Source organism: Podarcis pityusensis (assembly GCF_964106645.2).
Source record: "Podarcis pityusensis genome assembly, chromosome: 4".
NCBI lineage: Eukaryota > Metazoa > Chordata > Lepidosauria > Squamata > Lacertidae > Podarcis > Podarcis pityusensis.
Window position 1 is genome coordinate 7006365 of NC_138027.1, and position 17933 is coordinate 7024297.

Consider the following 17933-nt stretch of genomic DNA (forward strand, 5'->3'; position numbering starts at 1 on the left):
TGGTCAAACTCATGCTGGTAGCTTCCAGAACACTGTCCCACCATCTCGTCCTCTGTCGTCCCCTTCTCCTTGTGCCCTCCATCTTTCCCAACATCAGGGTCTTTTCCAGGGAGTCTTCTCTTCTCATGAGGAGGCCAAAGTACTGGAGCCTCAGCTTCAGGATCTGTCCTTCCAATGAGCACTCAGGGCTGATTTCCTTAAGAATGGAGAGGTTTGATCTTCTTGCAGCCCATGGGACTCTCAAGAGTCTCCTCCAGCACCAGAATTCAAAAGCACCAATTCTTCGGCGATCAGCCTTCTTGATGGTCCAGCTCTCACTTCCATACATCACTACTGGGAAAACCAGAGCTTTAACTAGACGGACCTTTGTTGGCAAGGTGATGTCTCTGCTTTCTAAGACGCTGTCTAGGTTTGTCAGCAAATGAGCTGGTTGCATCTGTTTGTGGGGTTGTGGGTGCTTCTCCACAGTCACAAAGAAGGGAGGACCAAAATCTGGCAAAAATAGTAAGCTTTTATTTCTTTGAAGAAACGGGGGTCAAGGAAAGAAGCAAAGGGATGGGCTTTCACGAGGGGGTGTTGCTCAGGTCAGGAGGGCGTGTCTCAGCATCTCCTTCTTGGCCGGGGTGAGCCTTTGGGGGAAGAGGATGTCGAAGTACATGATGAGGTCCCCCTTGCAGGTGGGGTCACTGGCCAGGGGCATCCCCTCTCCTGGCACCACCTTGAAGTACTTGGGGCTGAAGGGAAAAGAGAGGCCTTAGTCAGATTCAGCGGCTGGGGGGGGGTAGAAAAGGGGAGACACCACTGGGGATTGAACCAGGGGCTTCTGCATTCAAAGATGGTGCTTAATAATAATAATAATTTATTATTTATACCCCACGCATCTGGCTGGGCTTCCCCTGCCACTCTGGGCGGCTCCCAACAGAATACCAGACTTTTAGAAGACATCTGAAGGCAGCCCTGTTTAGGGAAGCTTTTAATGTTTGATGCATTACTGTATTTTAATATTTTGATGGAAGCTGCCCAGAGTGGCTGGGGAAGCCCAGCCAGATGGGCGGGGTATATATAATAAATTGTTGTTGTTGTTGTTAAAAATAGAATCAAACATTAAAAGCTTCCCTAAACAGGGCTGCCTTCAGATGTCTTTTAAAAATAAGATAGTTGTTTATTTCCTTGACATCTGGTGAGAGGGCGTTCCATAGGGCGGGCGCCACCACCGAGAAGGCCCTCTGCCTGGTTCCCTGTAACTTGGCTTCTCGTAGTCGGGGAACCACCAGAAGGCCCTCGGAGCTGGACCTCAGTGTCTGGGCTGAACGATGGGGGTGGAGACGCTCCTTCAGATATACTGGGCCTTTGAGGCTGTTTAGGGCTTTAAAGGTCAGCACCAACACTTTGAATGTTGCTCGGAAACGTACTGGGAACTAATGCAGGTCTCTAAGGACTGGTGTTATGTGGTCTTGGCGGTTGCTCCCAGTCACCAGTCTAGCTGCCGCATTCTGGATTCCAGCTCTACAATCTTAGGATTCCTGGGATAAGGACTGTGGGCTGCAGGCACTTACTGTACGATGTCATTGAGAGGGATGTTGAGCAGCCTTTCGTCAAGGGTCCTCACATCCACGGTGCACCCGGTCAGAGCCTGCAAAGCAAAGTGCCGGAGGCCGAGGATAGGTTATTTATCTGTTTATTAGATCTAAATATTGCCTTTCATCATAAGATCTCAGGACGGTTCACAGAATACCAAGGTTAAGTAAGGTAGCCTAAATTTCGGGCAGCTGAGGCACGCTTAATTTCTGAATTACAATGGGAGTCTCCTGTATGTGTGGTCAGGGAAAACACAATGCTGTCCAGGGTTGTAAAAACTGCGGGGAGAATAATTGGGTGCACTCTTCCCACCTTGGACCAAATCTATGCTTCCAGGTGCCAGAAGAAAGCTGCAGAGATAGCGCAGGATAGTGCACACCCCGGAAATTATCTCTTTCAGCTTCTGCCTTCTGGAAGAAGGTCCAGGGTTATAAAGGACTAGCTGCCTGAGAAACAGTTTCTATCCAAATGCAATTTTGGTTTTAAACACAGTGTAAGGTAGTCTTAAGGCTGCGGGTGGCGCTGTAGGTTAAACCACAGAGCCTAGGGCTTGCCGATCAGAAGGTTGGCGGTTCGAATCCCCGCGATGGGGTGAGCTCCCGTCGCTCGGTCCCTGCTCCTGCCAACCTAGCAGTTCGAAAGCACGTCAAAGTGCAAGTATATAAATAGGTACCGCTCTGGCGGGAAGGTAAACGGCGTTTCCGTGCGCTGCTCTGGTTCGCCAGAAGCGGCTTAGTCATGCTGGCCACATGACCCAGAAGCTGTACGCCGGCTCCCTCGGCCAATAAAGCGAGATGAGCGCCGCAACCCCAGAGTCGGCCACGACTGGACCTAATGGTTTACTTAAGGTAGTCTCTATGGGAGTATATTGTATTTAATTATGGGGTATCAGAGTTTTTAGGGGGCTAACCAGGCTGGGGTAGCAGGCTTGGTGGTTTTTGAATGTCTGATGTAGATATTTTCAATTTCGTTGTTCTGTATGGGACAATGACAATAAAGATTATTGTATTGTAGCGGAGTCACACTTTGACTCCTGCGTACAGAGAAGCTTGGCTCTCGGCTTACGTTCAGCATTTTGAGGACGGCTGGCTCTGTGGAGGAGTCCTTACTCCCTCTCCCTGCGTGAGTGCTGGGCCTGCCTCTGGAAGCAGAACGGGGCTTCACACAGAGAAGCGACAGGAGGCCTCCTTGGAGGGGTGGCGGCGGCTACAATCCTAAGAATGAATGGGCTCTGCAGTGACACTGAGCATGCGGACGGGTGAGGATTGGCAACGTCGACAAAGGCAGGAAGGGACACGCACTTCTCGCCCCCCGTAGCGCTTCCCTCCATGCAGGCAGGCTGCGGGAATTCAATTCTAGCTGTGCTCTTCAAATACGGCACTGAAATTCCCCCGTGAGACATTTCGTTCTCAGGCTGCCAGGGCTCACTGGTGAGAAAGAAAGGAAATCGAGGCTGGAGCCGAGGTGTCGGCCTTCAGAAGAGGCTGCCCGCTGCCCCCTCTGCGAGTCTCTGCTAGGCAGTCTTCCGTTAGCTCAGGAGGGATCCTGAGAAGAGGGTTAGTCTGCTAGACTCCCCAGTAACATATAGTAAGTGGAAGGGGCATTATTAGTCAACCTGGGGAGGAAAAGAGGGCTGGTTTGCTCCCAGAATGCCTTCCTTACCTTCCCCAGAGGGAGTGGGGCCACATAGATCAGGTTATCGTCTTCTCTTTTAAACCTGGGATGGATCTTCTCCTTGACGATGAAGATGATGTCTGCCGGGATGATGTTTGGGCCCTGGAACGAAACGCAGGAAGAAGCCCAAAGGGCGTGTGGGGTTCAGACCCAATGGTTGTCCCTGGCATCTGCAGGGAGGGCAGAAAGTAGGACCCACTGACCCCTTTGCCCACTGCAAGGTGGGAAGTGTGCCCACACAGGGGCAAGCCCGGTCCCACCTCCCCACCCCCAAAGCAACCAAGTGCTATACCGGTTGGATTTCAGCCTGACGTTATAAAACCCGTGGCTGCAGTCCGGAGAAAAACTGCTCATGCTACAGCTATTGAGGCTGGGGGCAGGAGCGTTGCCCCTGCCCGGAAGCAAGCCCTGTGAGAAGTTTTTAGAAGAGGAAAACAAGAAATAAAATATTCTGAACGAAACAGTGGATGTATTATTTTTGTGGTTCATGCTCTGGCCACAGACATGTGATCTGACGGTGAGTTTGGGGTAGCCCAATGCAAAAATCCTGAGAATCCATGTGGATCCGTGCTTTGTAACCATGTTTTTGCGCCCCACGAAACAGTGGGGGTGTGATTTTTTTTGGTGCAGGCTATAGCCATGGACATGTGATCTGATGGTGAATTTGGGGTGACCCAATGTAAAAATCCTGAGGATCCATGGGCTTTTACCTCCCCCCTCCCAGGCAGCCTCCTTTATCTCTAGCGTCCCTTATCTCCCTCCCAATCGCTTGCCGATCAGCTGTTTCCTTTCCCTTCCCTCTTGTTTGCCTTAGTGTCTTTTCCTTTTTTAAAAAAATGATATTTATTAAGGTTTCAATAAAGTTAAACAGAAAAACATAAACGAAAAATACACAATTCAAAAAAGCACAATACATAGTCCAAAAAAAAAAAGAACAAAGAAAAAACAAAATACAAAACAAAAAGAACAATTAAAAACAGTATCACCTTTTCGTTTCCATCTTTAAATTAACTTGTTTTCTGGACCTCATCATACCTCCCTCTTTTGTATTCCAGTTCAAATTGTTTGTCCAGCAATTTCTTTCCCTCTTTTTTAATCCCAATCTTTAATCTTAATATAATATAATATAATATAACATTAAAATTTTACCTCTCAAAAACCAAATTTCCATTTCCTTAAACTTCTTTAATCCTAATCCTTAATCTTAGTTTATCTATAACTTTAAATCCTGTACAGCTGGAAACCACTCATTTTCAATCCAACATCACTCTAACATTCTTTGATTTTACAGTGTTTCTGTAGATAATCTTTGAATTTCTTCCAATCTTCCTCCACCGACTCTTCTCCCTGGTCACGGATTCTACCAGTCATTTCCGCCAGTTCCATATAGTCCATTAGTTTCATCTGCCATTCCTCCAGTGTGGGGAGCTCTTGTGTCTTCCAATACTTTGCAATGAGTATTCTTGCTGCTGTTGTTGCATACATAAAGAAAGTTCTATCCTTTTTTATCACCATTTGGCCGACCATGCCCAGGAGAAAGGCCTCTGGTTTCTTGGGAAAGGTATATTTGAATACCTTTTTTAATTCATTATATATCATTTCCCAGAAAGCCTTAATCTTTGGGCACGTCCACCAAAGGTGAAAAAATGTACCTTCAGTTTCCTTACATTTCCAACATTTATTATCGGGCAAATGATAGATTTTTGCAAGCTTGACTGGGGTTATGTACCACCTGTATATCATTTTCATAATATTCTCTCTTAAGGCATTACATGCCGTAAATTTCATACCTGTGGTCCACAACTGTTCCCAGTCAGCGAACATAATGTCATGTCCAACGTCTTGTGCCCATTTAATCATAGCCGATTTTACCGTTTCATCCTGAGTATTCCATTTCAACAGCAAGTTATACATTCTTGACAAATTCTTAGTTTTGGGTTCTAACAGTTCAGTTTCTAATTTTGATTTTTCCACCTGGAAGCCAATTTTCTTGTCCAATTTAAATACCTCCATTATCTGAAAATAATGAAGCCAGTCTCGCACTTTGTTTTTTAGTTTTTCAAAACTCTGCAGTTTCAGTCTATCTCCATCTTGTTCTAAAATTTCCCAATATTTCGGCCATTTGACCTCCATATTGAGCTTTTTCAAGGCTTTCGCTTCCATTGGTGACAGCCACCTTGGGGTTTTGTTTTCTAACAAATCCTTATATCTTATCCAAACATTAAACAGCGCTTTCCTGACAATATGGTTTTTAAATGCTTTATGTGCTTTGACCTTATCATACCATAGATATGCATGCCATCCAAATACATTGTTAAAACCTTCTAGGTCCAAAATGTCAGTGTTTTCAAGAAGTAGCCATTCTTTCAACCAGCAAAAAGCTGCTGATTCATAGTAAAGTTTAAAGTCTGGCAGGGCAAATCCACCTCTTTCCTTTACATCCGTTAGTATTTTAAATTTTATTCTGGGCTTCTTGCCCTGCCAGACAAATCTAGAAATATCTTTCTGCCACCTCTTGAAACAATCCATTCTGTCCACAATTTGCAAAGTTTGAAACAGAAACAACATTCTAGGCAATACATTCATTTTTATCGCAGCAATACGGCCCAGCAGTGAAACCTTCAAATTTGACCAAATTTCTAAATCTTTTTTCACTTCAGCCCAACATTTTTCATAGTTATCTTTAAATAAATTCCCATTTTTTGCTGTCATGTTAATCCCCAGGTATTTAACTTTCTTAACCACTGTTAAACCTGTCTCATTCTGAAACCTCTCTCTTTCAATCGGTGTTAAATTTTTCTCTAAAACCTTAGTTTTTGACTTGTTCAATTTAAATCCTGCTACTTGACCAAATTCTTGAATCAGTTCTAAAACCCTTTTGGTACTAGATTCTGGCTCCTGTAACGTCAATACTAAGTCATCTGCAAATGCTCTCAATTTGTACTGTTTGGCTCCGACCTGCCTTAGTGTCTTTTCCTTAGCTGGAGTAGTTTTTTGCTCCTCCTTTTCTTCTAATTTCTCTCCTCATTGCTTTAGTCTTCCTGTCTCCTCTCCTTGCAAGTTCACTGTCTTTACCTCCCCCCTCCCAGGCAGCCTCCTTTATTGCTAGCCTCCCTTATCTCTCTCCCCGATCAGCAAACAATCAGCAGCTTTGTTTCAACACCCCCTTCCCTCTTTCAAAAAAAGAAAGCATGATCTGCTTTTCTCCCCTGGGCAATTCGGCTCCAGGGACCATGCATTCGCTCCAGAAGACGCACAGACATTTCCCCTTACTTTTTAGGAAGAAAAAAGTGTATCTTATGGAGCGAAAAATATGGTACCTCTCCAGTTTCGTGGGGACTAACTTTAGCACAGGGCCGGGCGAGGTAACCCTCGAGTCGGAATCATTCTCCTCGTAACAGCAAATATTGAGATGCAATCGTGGGCAGGGGCTCTCCAAGATTTAAGCAGCCTCTCTCCTCCCTCGCTCCCAAGGTGGCATTACCTGGTCTCCCTCCTCTTGAAAGGTGATCCTGGTTCCTTGTTTCCACCCTGGGCGCACATCGATGGTCAAGATCTTGTCTTTGATGGTGGAAGCGTGGCCGTCGTCATTCATGACCTGAAGGGTTTAGAGAGGAGTCGTGGAAGTCCCTGGGTGAGTGGCCGCCGAGACCATATACAGTGGTACCTCGGATTAAGTACTTAATTTGTTCTGGAGATCCGTTCTTAACCTGAAACTGTTCTTAACCTGAAGCACCACTTTAGCTAATGGGGCCTCCTGCTGCTGCCGCACTGCTGGAGCACGATTTCTGTTCTCATCCTGAAGCAAAGTTCTTAACCTGAAGCACTATTTCTGGGTTAGCAGAGTCTGTAACCTGAGGTACCACTGTAACACCAGTCCTGAAAGACCTACATTGGCTCCCAGTACATTTCCAAGCACAATTCAAAGTGTTGGTGCTGACTTTGAAAGCCCTAAACCGCCTCAAAGGCCCAGTAGACCTGAAGGAGCGTCTCCACCCCCATCGTTCTGCCCGGACACTGAGGTCCAGCGCCGAGGGCCTTCTGGCGGTTCCCTCCCTGCAAGAAGTGAGGTTACAGGGAACCAGGCAGAGGGCCTTCTCGGTAGTGGCACCCGCCCTGTGGAACACCCTCCCATCAGATGTTAAGGAAAGAAGCACCTAAGGAGTTCCTTTCCTTACCCTGCGAGAAATCTTGATTTTTTTGGTGCATCCGTAGAACAAGTCCTCCAGCGAAAGGTAGAGATCTCTCTCGATCGGAGGGTCCTTCTTTTTCACTCCCTTCCCTCGCAGCCCCCCAAACGCCATGTTGACTTCAGCCCCTTCTGCAGTGTAGAACTCTAAGCAAGAAAAAAGTCAGTGTCGGGGAACAGGCGTGTAGTGATTATTATTTATTTACACATCACTAACTAATTTCTTTACACATCACTAACAGCGCTAGGGCTCTTAACCTGCTCCCTTACTCGCCTGTAAGGAGAGTAAGGGAGTTGCCACCTGGCTTTTGATAACCTCACCCCGTGGAAAGGGCTCTGATCTGGAAAATGCCTGAAAACAGGGGAGATCTGAGATGAGCGGAGTATCTTGACAAAACGCGGCGCTTGGGCCTACCGGCAAAGGGGTTGTCTCCTCCAAAGAAGTCCCGGAAGACCTTCTCGGGGTTTCCGTGGAACACATAGCCTTCTGTCCAGGGGGTGTCCACCGTAAACTCCAAGGGGATCCCTCCTTTGAGGCCTTCCTCGGCAAATTTGTCGTAAATGCCCTTCTTCAGTGCTAAGGAAGAAGGAGACAACAGGTGGGGAGGGGAGGGTTTTTTAAAAAATATTTTTATTGCTCAATTTCCACATAACAAATTATCAAACCATACATGATCCCACCTTCCCTCCCCCCCCCCCAGGACCTCCCTCAGCTCCTCTCCCTGATTTCGCTTGCACATATTTTCTCTGCATATTATAAAATTATATATATCCTTACATGTTATATATATCCTTCATGTTATCAACAATAAATTTTGTATGTTTATTCAAAACCTGCCAAGGAGTCCAGTTCATTTTGCTGTCTTTTTAAATAATTTGTAAAAAGTTCCCATTCTTCCCTGAAGTCACAATTGTCCTTGTCTCGCAATTTGTATGTTAATTTGGCCAGTTCTGCGTAGTTCATCAATTCCTCTTGCCACTGTTCTTTTGTCGGGGTTTCCTCATTCTTCCATCCTTGTGCTATCAAGACACTTCCTGCTGTTGTAGCATACATAAATAAGTTCCTTATTTTCCTTGTCCTACAATCCCTAACAAAAATGCTTCTGGTTTTTTTGCAAATGTCATTTTAAACATTTTCTTCTATTCATTATATATCATTTCCCTTTTTTAAAAAAATTCTTTACATTCCCACCACATATGATAAAAAGACCCTTCTTTCTCTTTACATTTCCAACAAATATTAGAGCCAGTTTTATACATTTTTGCTATCTGTACTGGTGTTATATACCATCTATACATCATTTTCATATAATTTTCTTTCAGAAGGGAACAGTCTGTACATTTTAAATCTGTTTTCCAGTTTTTCCCAGTCCTCAAATTGTATATTATGTCCTATATCTTGTGCCCATTTGATCATGACCAATTTTACCTCCTCATCTTTTGTTTCCCATTCTAGCAAGATGCTATATGCTCTCTTCAGCAGCTTCACTTCTTCTTCTGTGACTTCCTTTTGAAATCTTGTTGTTGTTGTTTAGTCGTGTCCGACTCTTCGTGACCCCCTGGACCAGAGCACGCCAGGCACTCCTGTCTTCCACTGCCTCCCGCAGTTTGGTCAAACTCATGCTGGTAGCTTCGAGAACACTGTCCAACCATCTCGTCCTCTTTCGTCCCCTTCTCCTTGTGCCCTCCATCTTTCCCAACATCAGGGTCTTTTCCAGGGAGTCTTCTCTTCTCATGAGGTGGCCAAAGTATTGGAGCCTCAGCTTCAGGATCTGTCCTTCCAGTGAGCACTCAGGGCTGATTTCCTTCAGAATGGAGAGGTTTGATCTTCTTGCAGTCCATGGGACTCTCAAGAGTCTCCTCCAGCACCATAATTCAAAAGCATCCATTCTTCGGCCATCAGCCTTCTTTATGGTCCAGCTCTCACTTCCATTTGAAATCTTGAAGTGGTGTAACTAAACCATTTCTTATTATCTTCCTTGTACAACTCATGTAATTGTCTATAATGTAACCAACTCTGAAAATTATCTTTGGCATGGGACACTGAAGGTGGACGACTGCCTGATGGTCTGATCTACAGAGGGCAGTCCTCTAGTCGAAGGGTTGCCAGGTCCAAGCCAGTTTAAAGGTGAAGAACCCCAAGAAGGAAAAGGAGAAGGGGCCTCAAAATTTGCAGCTGGGCAGAAAACTGAGCAGGCAAACAGCTCACCTGGTCACAGTCCTCCCCACAATGGTGAGATGTCTTATTTATTTATTTCCACGCTTATTACATAAAAAAAGGGGGAACAATACTGAAAAGGGGGTACAACTTAAGAGGAGAGGGAAAAGGAAAATGAAATTTACACAATCTGTTATTAAGTTAAAATTTATGGCAAAAAAAATGTGATTACAATTTCATGTTACAATAAAAGTGAAAAAATCTCATTATCTTTTCTACCCTACTTCCCATTTATTCCTTAATTCCTTTTACGTAAATTTACCACCATATCAAAATACTATTTTTATGTTAATATTTTCACAATTTATAAATGTTTATATTTATATAAGCAATTGATAAAAACTGCTGGGATCGCTCAAAAGCTGCTACAGATTTTAACATGGTATAATTTTGTTTAAGATATGTTCTGAAGGCCTCCCATTTTGATACAAATTCAATTCTCGGTTTATTTTTTCATTTTTTCAGATAAACTATCTAATTCAGCATATTCAGTCCATTTTTGTATCCACTCTCATCTAGAAGGAATTATGTCGCTCTTCCATCTTGTAGCTACAAGAAGTCTCGCTGCCACTGTTGCATACAAAAAAAGATCTTTAAATTTTTTAGGGATATCTGAGTGTGCAATGCCCAACAGATATGCCTCTGGGTTCCTAATAAATGAGATTCTTAACATTTTTTCTAGTTCAAAGTGGATTTCCTCCCAAGATTTCTCTATTTTGCTACATTGCCACCATATATGGTACAGTGAGCCTGTTTGGTCTCCACATCTCCAACAATTATGTACACTGTAGTTATCATTTCTAAATTTGCATCTATGCAAATGTGTCTCTTCCTGCGCTGACGAAGCATTAAGTGCTTTAGGCACCAGGCAAAAATGTTCCTCTTCAACCAAGCCATTGGCCAATTAATATTCTACAGCCTTTCAAATGTCTGTGTGTGTGTGTGTGTGTGTGTGTGTGTTTTGGCAGGGTGTGTGTAGTATTGTTTGTTGTCAAAATGCAACATAAACCGTAAGAATTGAAAACGCTATGCAAAACGAGGCAGCAGATAACGAGAAGCAGCACATTCCCAAGCAGGGCAAACATATCTTTGCAAGGTCAACCTTCCAAATCCAAACCCTAAAAGGCTTCCAAACTTTAAAAGCCAGGGAGAATTTTATTTTTATTTAGTTTTCTTCCAGCACTGGGGGAGGCGAGTAGGTAAGAGGCGAGCTTCTCCAGAAAGAGCACAGAGTCCCCCTCATACTCACATGGTGGGGCACCTGGAGAAAGGCCTCTGGACTTAATTTGTTTCATTTTCCAAATTAGTAGCCTGCCGTTCTTTATGTACCTTTATCCCAGGGATGTTTGCACACAAAGAAGTCTAATAATAATAATAGGGAAGCCTTTTAATGTGTAATGTTTTATTATTATTTAAATAAATTTTGGAAGCTGCCCAACTGGGCAACCCAGTCAGATGCATAGCTGTCAACGTTTCCCTTTTTTAAAGGGAAATTCCCTTATTCTGAATAGGATTCCTCGCAAGAAAAGGGAAAAGTTGACAGCTATGGTCAGATGGGCAGGGTACTAATGCTAATACTAATTTTGTTGTTGTTGTTGTTTAGTTGTTTAGTCGTGTCCGACTCTTCGTGACCCCCATGGACCATTGCATGCCAGGCACTCCTGTCTTCCACTGCCTCCCGCAGTTTGGTCAAACTCATGCTGGTAGCTTCGAGAACACTGTCCCACCATCTCGTCCTCTGTCGTCCCCTTCTCCTTGTGCCCTCCATCTTTCCCGACATCAGGGTCTTTTCCAGGGAGTCTTCTCTTCTCATGAGGTGGCCAAAGTATTGGAGCCTCAGCTTCAGGATCTGTCCTTCCAGTGAGCACTCAGGGCTGATTTCCTTCAGAATGGATAGGTTTGATCTTTTTGCAGTCCATGGGACTCTCAAGAGTCTCCTCCAGCACCATAATTCAAAAGTATCATTGCTTTTCTCCCAAGAAGCAGGCGTTTTTTAATTTCATGACTGCTGTCACCATCTACAGTGAACTAATACTAATACTAAAGCAATACAGTGGTACCTCAGTTTAAGTACAGCCCTGCTTACGAACTATTCGGTTTACGAACTCTGCAAAACTGGAAGTAGTGTCTTGGTTTGCGAACTTTACCTCTGTTTACGAACAGAAACCGAACGGTGGAAGGGCACCAGCGGCGGGAGGCCTCATTAGGGAAAGAATGGTTTTGGTTTAAGAACGGACTTCCAGAATGGATTAAGTTCGTAAACGAGGTACCACTGTCCTTGCACCTCACCCATCTGACTGGGTTTTCCCCATCCCCTCTGGGCAGCTTCCAACATAATATAGAAGGACACAACAAAGCACCAGACATTAAAAAGCTTTCTGATAAAATAAACGACAGCCAAAGAGATGTGTCATTAAATACTAAGGCAAGCCTTTCCAAAGAGCACAGCACACACAGATGAAGCGAATCCCCTCCTACTCACGATCGCTCAGGACATCGTAGGCTTCCGCAAGCTGCTTAAACTTCTCTCTGGCCCACGGCTCCTTGTTCTTATAGGGGTGGTACTTCAAGGCCAGTTTCCGATAGCTGCAAAAAAAACCAAACACAGAGCGACTGCTGTGGTCACTGAACCAGGGGAAGCGGTCTTGTACCAACCGAGACTGCTGGCCCATTGAGCTGAGTACTGTCTACAGTGCCAGGCATGGCCAAACGTGGCTCTCCAGATGTTTTGGGACTACAGTTCCCATCATCCCTGACCACTGGTCCTGTTAGCTAGGGGTGATGGGAGTTGTAGTCCCAAAACATCTGGCGGGCCGAGTTTGGTCATGCCTGGCAGAGACAGCAAGCATCTCTCCAGGGTTTCAGGTGTGGGATATTACCAGGCTTACATGCAGATGCCCACCTGGAGTCTGTCTCTCTCTCTCTCTCTCTAGCATGCTCCCCTAAATATATACATTTAAAGTCTCTTTCGCTACGTGTTTTTAACAGGCTTGAAAGCACCGGCCAAGTGTGTAATCCTTCCATTCAGCTAAAAAAAAATTAGGAATCGTTATTCACATTTTACACTGGCGTTGTCTCTGGGCAAAGAAATGGGGGGGGGGCATTGTCTTTTGGTTTGGGTTACCAGCAATTGCTACACACACACACACACCCTCCTTTAAGACCAACTCGGTTAATTCCAACCGGGGGTCAGATCCACACACCCATCGACTTCCATCTGTGAGTCAGATTCCTCCGCCAAAATGAATGTGCAAGAGTGGCCAACCAGAGAACGTAGTAATAATAATTGCATATTTATTTATAAACATTGTAATAATAATAATAATAATAATAATAATAATAATAATAGCAGCAGCACCGCTGCATCAGGCCAGTGGTCCACCTAATAGCTTTAGCCTCCATAAAACTGCCTAATCCCCTTTTAAACGAGCCCAGCGATGCATTAAAAAGCAGCACAACAGCAGCAGCAGCAGCGCCGTTAAGCCCTACGCATATGTGTGTACAAAAACACACAAAGCATATGGGTATCAAGAAGGACACTGACAAACTGGAACGTGTCCAGAGGAGGGCAACCAAAATGGTCAAAGGCCTGGAAACGATGCCTTATGAGGAACGGCTAAGGGAGCTGGGCATGTTTAGCCTGGAGAAGAGGAGGTTAAGGGGTGATATGATAGCCATGTTCAAAGATATAAAAGGATGTCACATAGAGGAGGGAGAAAAGTTGTTTTCTGCTGCTCCAGAGAAGCGGACACGGAGCAATGGATCCAAACTACAAGAAAGAAGTTTCCACCTAAACATTAGGAAGAACTTCCTGACAGTAAGAGCTGTTCGACAGTGGAATTTGCTGCCAAGGAGTGTGGTGGAGTCTCCTTCTTTGGAGGTCTTTAAGCAGAGGCTTGACAACCATATGTCAGGAGTGCTCTGATGGTGTTTCCTGCTTGGCAGGGGGTTGGACTCGATGGCCCTTGTGGTCTCTTCCAACTCTATGATTCTATGATTCTATCTCCAGCAAGTTGTAATGTGCTGAACTAACACCTTCTACCGGTCCACAATAGAAAGTGTCCTCTCATATTGTATCACAGTGAGGTACGTTGGCTTGACAGCCGTGGACAGAAAGTCTCTACAGAGGGTGGTGAACACAGCACATATCATCGCAAGGGATCAATGCCTTAGGAGAGCGAGGAAAATTCTCAGGGACGATTCACACCCCGGCCGGCACCTCTTTAATCTTCTATCCTCGGGCAGGAGATATAGAAGTATAATCAGTTGTTGTTGTTGTTTAGTCGTTTAGTTGTGTCCGACTCTTCGTGACCCCCTAGACCAGAGCACGTCAGGCACTGCCTCCCGTAGTTTGGTCAAACTCATGCTGGTAGCTTCGAGAACACTGTCCAACCATCTCGTCCTCTGTCGTCCCCTTCTCCTTGTGCCCTCCATCTTTCCCAACATCAGGGTCTTTTCCAGGGAGTCTTCTCTTCTCATGAGGTGGCCAAAGTATTGGAGCCTCAGCTTCAGGATCTGTCCTTCCAGTGAGCACTCAGGGCTGATTTCCTTCAGAATGGAGAGGTTTGATCTTCTTGTAGTCCATGGGACTCTCAAGAGTCTCCTCCAGCACCATAATTCAGTCGTACCAACAGGCTAAAAAACAGTTTCTATTCGTGGGCTGTTAGGCTGCTGAACGGAAAATAATATAGTGCAACTGACTTTCGGGGTTGGTGTGTTGTGTGACAAGCACACAGAGTGCAATGAGACTGAGTGTTTTTTGGGGGGACGCTCGGTTAATTTCATTGTACACAGGTGGTACATTGACAATAAAGGTATTTAAAAGAGAGAGAGAGACAGACCCAGCAGGGCTGGATTTTGGGGTGGTTCCCCTGTACAGGGTGCTGAGTTGAGTAGGCCCCTCCCCTCCATTGGGAGGGGCATCAAATTTGGCCTTTCCTAGGGTGGGCTGCTACCAAAGTCACCCACTTGGCCACGCAGCACCCTGGGGTGTCCTTGGGCCGGTGGTGGTCTCTCTGCCTGACAACCTCCCTCCCTCTCAGGGTTGTTGTGAGGATGCAATGGGGGGGGGGAGCAGCATGAGCGCTTCTCAAAGGAAAAGGGAGTGGCAAGAAGTGTAATAATCAGTGCTTTTTTCTGGGGGGGACGCATACCCCTAAATATTTTGTGAATCTTTGTACTTTTGTCCACTTACTGCATTTATTTTCCCCAATTTGAACTATAAAATGGTGCTTTTCTTGAGTCAGAATGACCCCTAAAGATTTTTTAAGAATGAAAGCACTGGTGGTATACAAATTTAATTAATAAGAAGAAGATTATGTTATGTACTGAGTTGAATAGGATCCAAAATGCAGCAGTCTGATTGGTCCGCAGAAGCCACTCAATCCAACTCCGGGTGGAAGTGAATCCGCAACCTGATTGGCCTACAGGAGAATCCCAGAATTAGCCAATCACGTGGGGCCCATTGTGTAAATAATGTATATAAAGCAGACATTTCGGGGGAACTTCCATTCCTCACTACTCTGAGCTGAATAAAGAGCATGAAATCCACACTCGACTCTGAGTATATTTCAGATTACATCACTGAAAATTAGGGCTGCCGTATGTCCGGGTTTTCAAAGGCGGAATTGCTCAACAACTTTCAGCTTTTCCTAAGAAAAGCTCAACAAAACAAAACAAGCAAACAAAAGAAAAAACTCAACAACTTTTGGGGTCTCCTCGTTTTTACTTTTTGAAACATGGCAACTCTACAAAGTGCCCATATCATGCGTCAACGAGATGTTTCCATCATTACACCTCCAGCATCTTATCAGCATCAGAAAATGCCTTAATGCAAAGACCCAATAGACCCAAAACATCCATTTTTGCTGGGGCAAAAGCAGTTTCAAGTCCAGGCAATCAGTTTGTCGTCCTCATGGGAGGAAATTCTATGATGCTATGAAATGGGTACCCTGACGTCGTGGTGACTGACAAGGTGCGTGGCCTAGGGAGGACAGGGGAAGGTAAGGATCCAGCCCACTGCTCTCAAGCAGATCTGTTTCCAGAGCTGGGAGGCGATGTTTGGAGAGGCAAGGAGAGGGGGCTGGCAGGAATCAGGGGCCAAACATCCCCTGGAAAAGCGGTGCGCAATGTCAGGTACCCCAAACATTTTTTAAGGCAAAAAAGCACTGGTAATAATAATCAGTGCATCGCGCGCATAGATAGGGGAACGTGTGCACGCAAACGCCACCGCGTGGATCCCGCATGTACCCCAAACACACACACACACACACGTGCAGGGACCCGTGTCCCGCAACCCCTCCCGGGTCTCACGCCTTCTTGATGTCCGCATCCTTGGCGCTGCGGGTGAGATCCAGGACGGCGTAGTAATCCTGACCCATCGCGGCGCTTCCTCCCAGGCCAGGCCAGGTCCGGCCCGCCTGCTCTGCCCACTCGACCCCGCTGCCTCTCCCGTTGCTAGGGACGCCGCCCGGCCCCGCCTCCCCCGCCCGGCGCGGTGCATGGCGGGAGTCGTAGTCCTTTTGCGCAGCTGGCCGCGCCCGGAGCCCCATTCTCTGCAAGCTTTCCTATTGCTGCGCCGCCGCCGCCGCATGCATTTGCTGCATGCTTGCATTTTCCGCACTGCTGCGTGCTTGCAAATTTGTGCACTGCCGCGTTTTGCGATTGCTGCGCTGCCGCACGCAATTCGCTGCATGCTGGAAATTGCTGCGCCGCCGCACGCACCGACCACATGCAATTGCTGCGTGCTTGCATTTTCCGCACTGCTGCATGTTTGCAATTTTGTGCAGTCGCATGTTTTGCGACTGCTGCAACCACCGCGCGCATTTGCTGCGCCACTGCACGCAACCACCACATGCACTTGCTGCGTGCTTGCATTTCCCGCACTGATGCGTGCTTGCAATTTTGCGCGCCGCCGCGTGTTTTGCGATTGCTGCGCTGCCGCACGCAGCCGTCGCGCGCATTTGCTGCGTGCTTGCAATTTTGCGCCCCGGCTCATGCGTTTGCAATTGCTGCAACTGCCGCGTGCATTTGCAGCCAAATGCAAACGGATGCACCCCTTCTTCCCTCGCCGGCGCCGGGGTTGTTTCGGGACGAGGAAGCCCCAACGGGGAAAGGCTGATCTGGGTGGCTTTTGAAAACCCCGGCAGGCAGCTCCGCGCTTCTCCCTCTCCCAGAAGCAACGCTGGCAACGGGAGCTGTGGCTTTCTGCGGAGCTTCTCTGTCCGACGCGAAGGGAGAGCAAGACCCCAGCGCGCGGGGCAAAGGAAGGGGAGGACTATGTAACTGCGGAACTCCTTCCCGCAGGAGACAATGCTGACCACCAACCTAGCTAGAGATCTTTAAAAGAGAAGCGCACCAATATATGGAGCGGAGAGCTACAACATCGGCCTCCACTGGCCAGGATAGCTCTGCGCTCCAAAGTTGGGGGCAACAAGGCTTCTTTCTTTCTGGAAACGACAGAAGGGGAGAGTTGCTCTTGGGCTCTGGTCCCTCTTCCTGGTTTCCCATCAAAGACATCCCTTTGATCCCTGTGAGAATAGGATGCTCAGCTGGAGCTGGGTCACTGGCCTGATCCAGCAGGCTCTTATGATGTTTCTTTTTGAAAGCCTCTGAAAACGTTCAAGAGGAAGGAGCAACTCCCCTTTGAGGAAAGGTTTTGGGGTTTGGGACGGTTTTTAATTCAGCAAATGCATATATAAAATAAATGTCTTCCCACCATCTGCTCCTATCGAAGTACCAGGGGAAGAGACTAAAAAGCTAAATGTCATTTCACAAGTGGAATTAGGGACACGATTGCAGCAATAATGGCCAAAATGCTGGGGTTTTTCTCTCCAGAGCTTACTTTTCGTACTTTTAAGAAAGGATTGGCAAATCTACATTGCTAGACAATCCCAACAGCATATATTATGCAGCATTTTAATGTTATTTGTATCCCTAATAAAAAAATATAGAAGTGGAGTGGGTAGGATTTATGTTATTGGATGAGCATTTTAAGCTTGTTGCATTATATATTGCTTTGAATTTCCTGGTTTCAATAGTTTCTGTCTGTTGTATTTTATCTTGTGAAGTTGCATCAGGGAGCTCCCACCACCCCCATATGAAGCGACTAACAAATGTTATTATGAAGCATCTTAATATAGCTCCAGCTAAAAAAATCAGAAGGCAGGATTCTTCTGCTTCAAGATTCTGGAGAGCTGCTTTTCAGTCTGAAAATCTTCCGATATATAAATCTAATAATATATATATATATATATATATATATATATATATATA

At 45.9% G+C, this 17933-nt stretch overlaps 1 protein-coding gene across 1 annotated transcript; it reads right to left on the reverse strand.

The window, feature by feature from the left end:
• Positions 1 to 493: 493 nt before the first annotated feature.
• Positions 494 to 16235, reverse strand: DNAJB13 (DnaJ heat shock protein family (Hsp40) member B13). Its single transcript, XM_081002289.1, has 8 exons — positions 15972 to 16235; positions 12142 to 12245; positions 7857 to 8018; positions 7431 to 7588; positions 6737 to 6850; positions 3241 to 3354; positions 1557 to 1633; positions 494 to 734 (listed from the first exon to the last, which is right to left on the reverse strand). Exons 1-8 carry the CDS (start codon positions 16208 to 16210, stop codon positions 581 to 583), a joined length of 1122 nt encoding a protein of 373 aa, XP_080858415.1. The 5' UTR covers positions 16211 to 16235; the 3' UTR covers positions 494 to 580.
• Between the last annotated feature and the right edge of the window lie 1698 nt (positions 16236 to 17933).

Coding starts and splice junctions, on each gene's coding strand:
- DNAJB13 (XM_081002289.1), bottom strand. CDS start 16,210: ATGGGGCTCCGGGCGCGGCCAGCTGCGCAAAAGGACTACGACTCCCGC. Junction 8,019..12,141: donor CTACGATGTCCTGAGCGATC/GTGAGTAGGAGG, acceptor CTTCTTCCTTAG/CACTGAAGAAGGGCATTTAC. Junction 1,634..3,240: donor CCCCACTCCCTCTGGGGAAG/GTAAGGAAGGCA, acceptor TTTGCTTTGCAG/GCTCTGACCGGGTGCACCGT.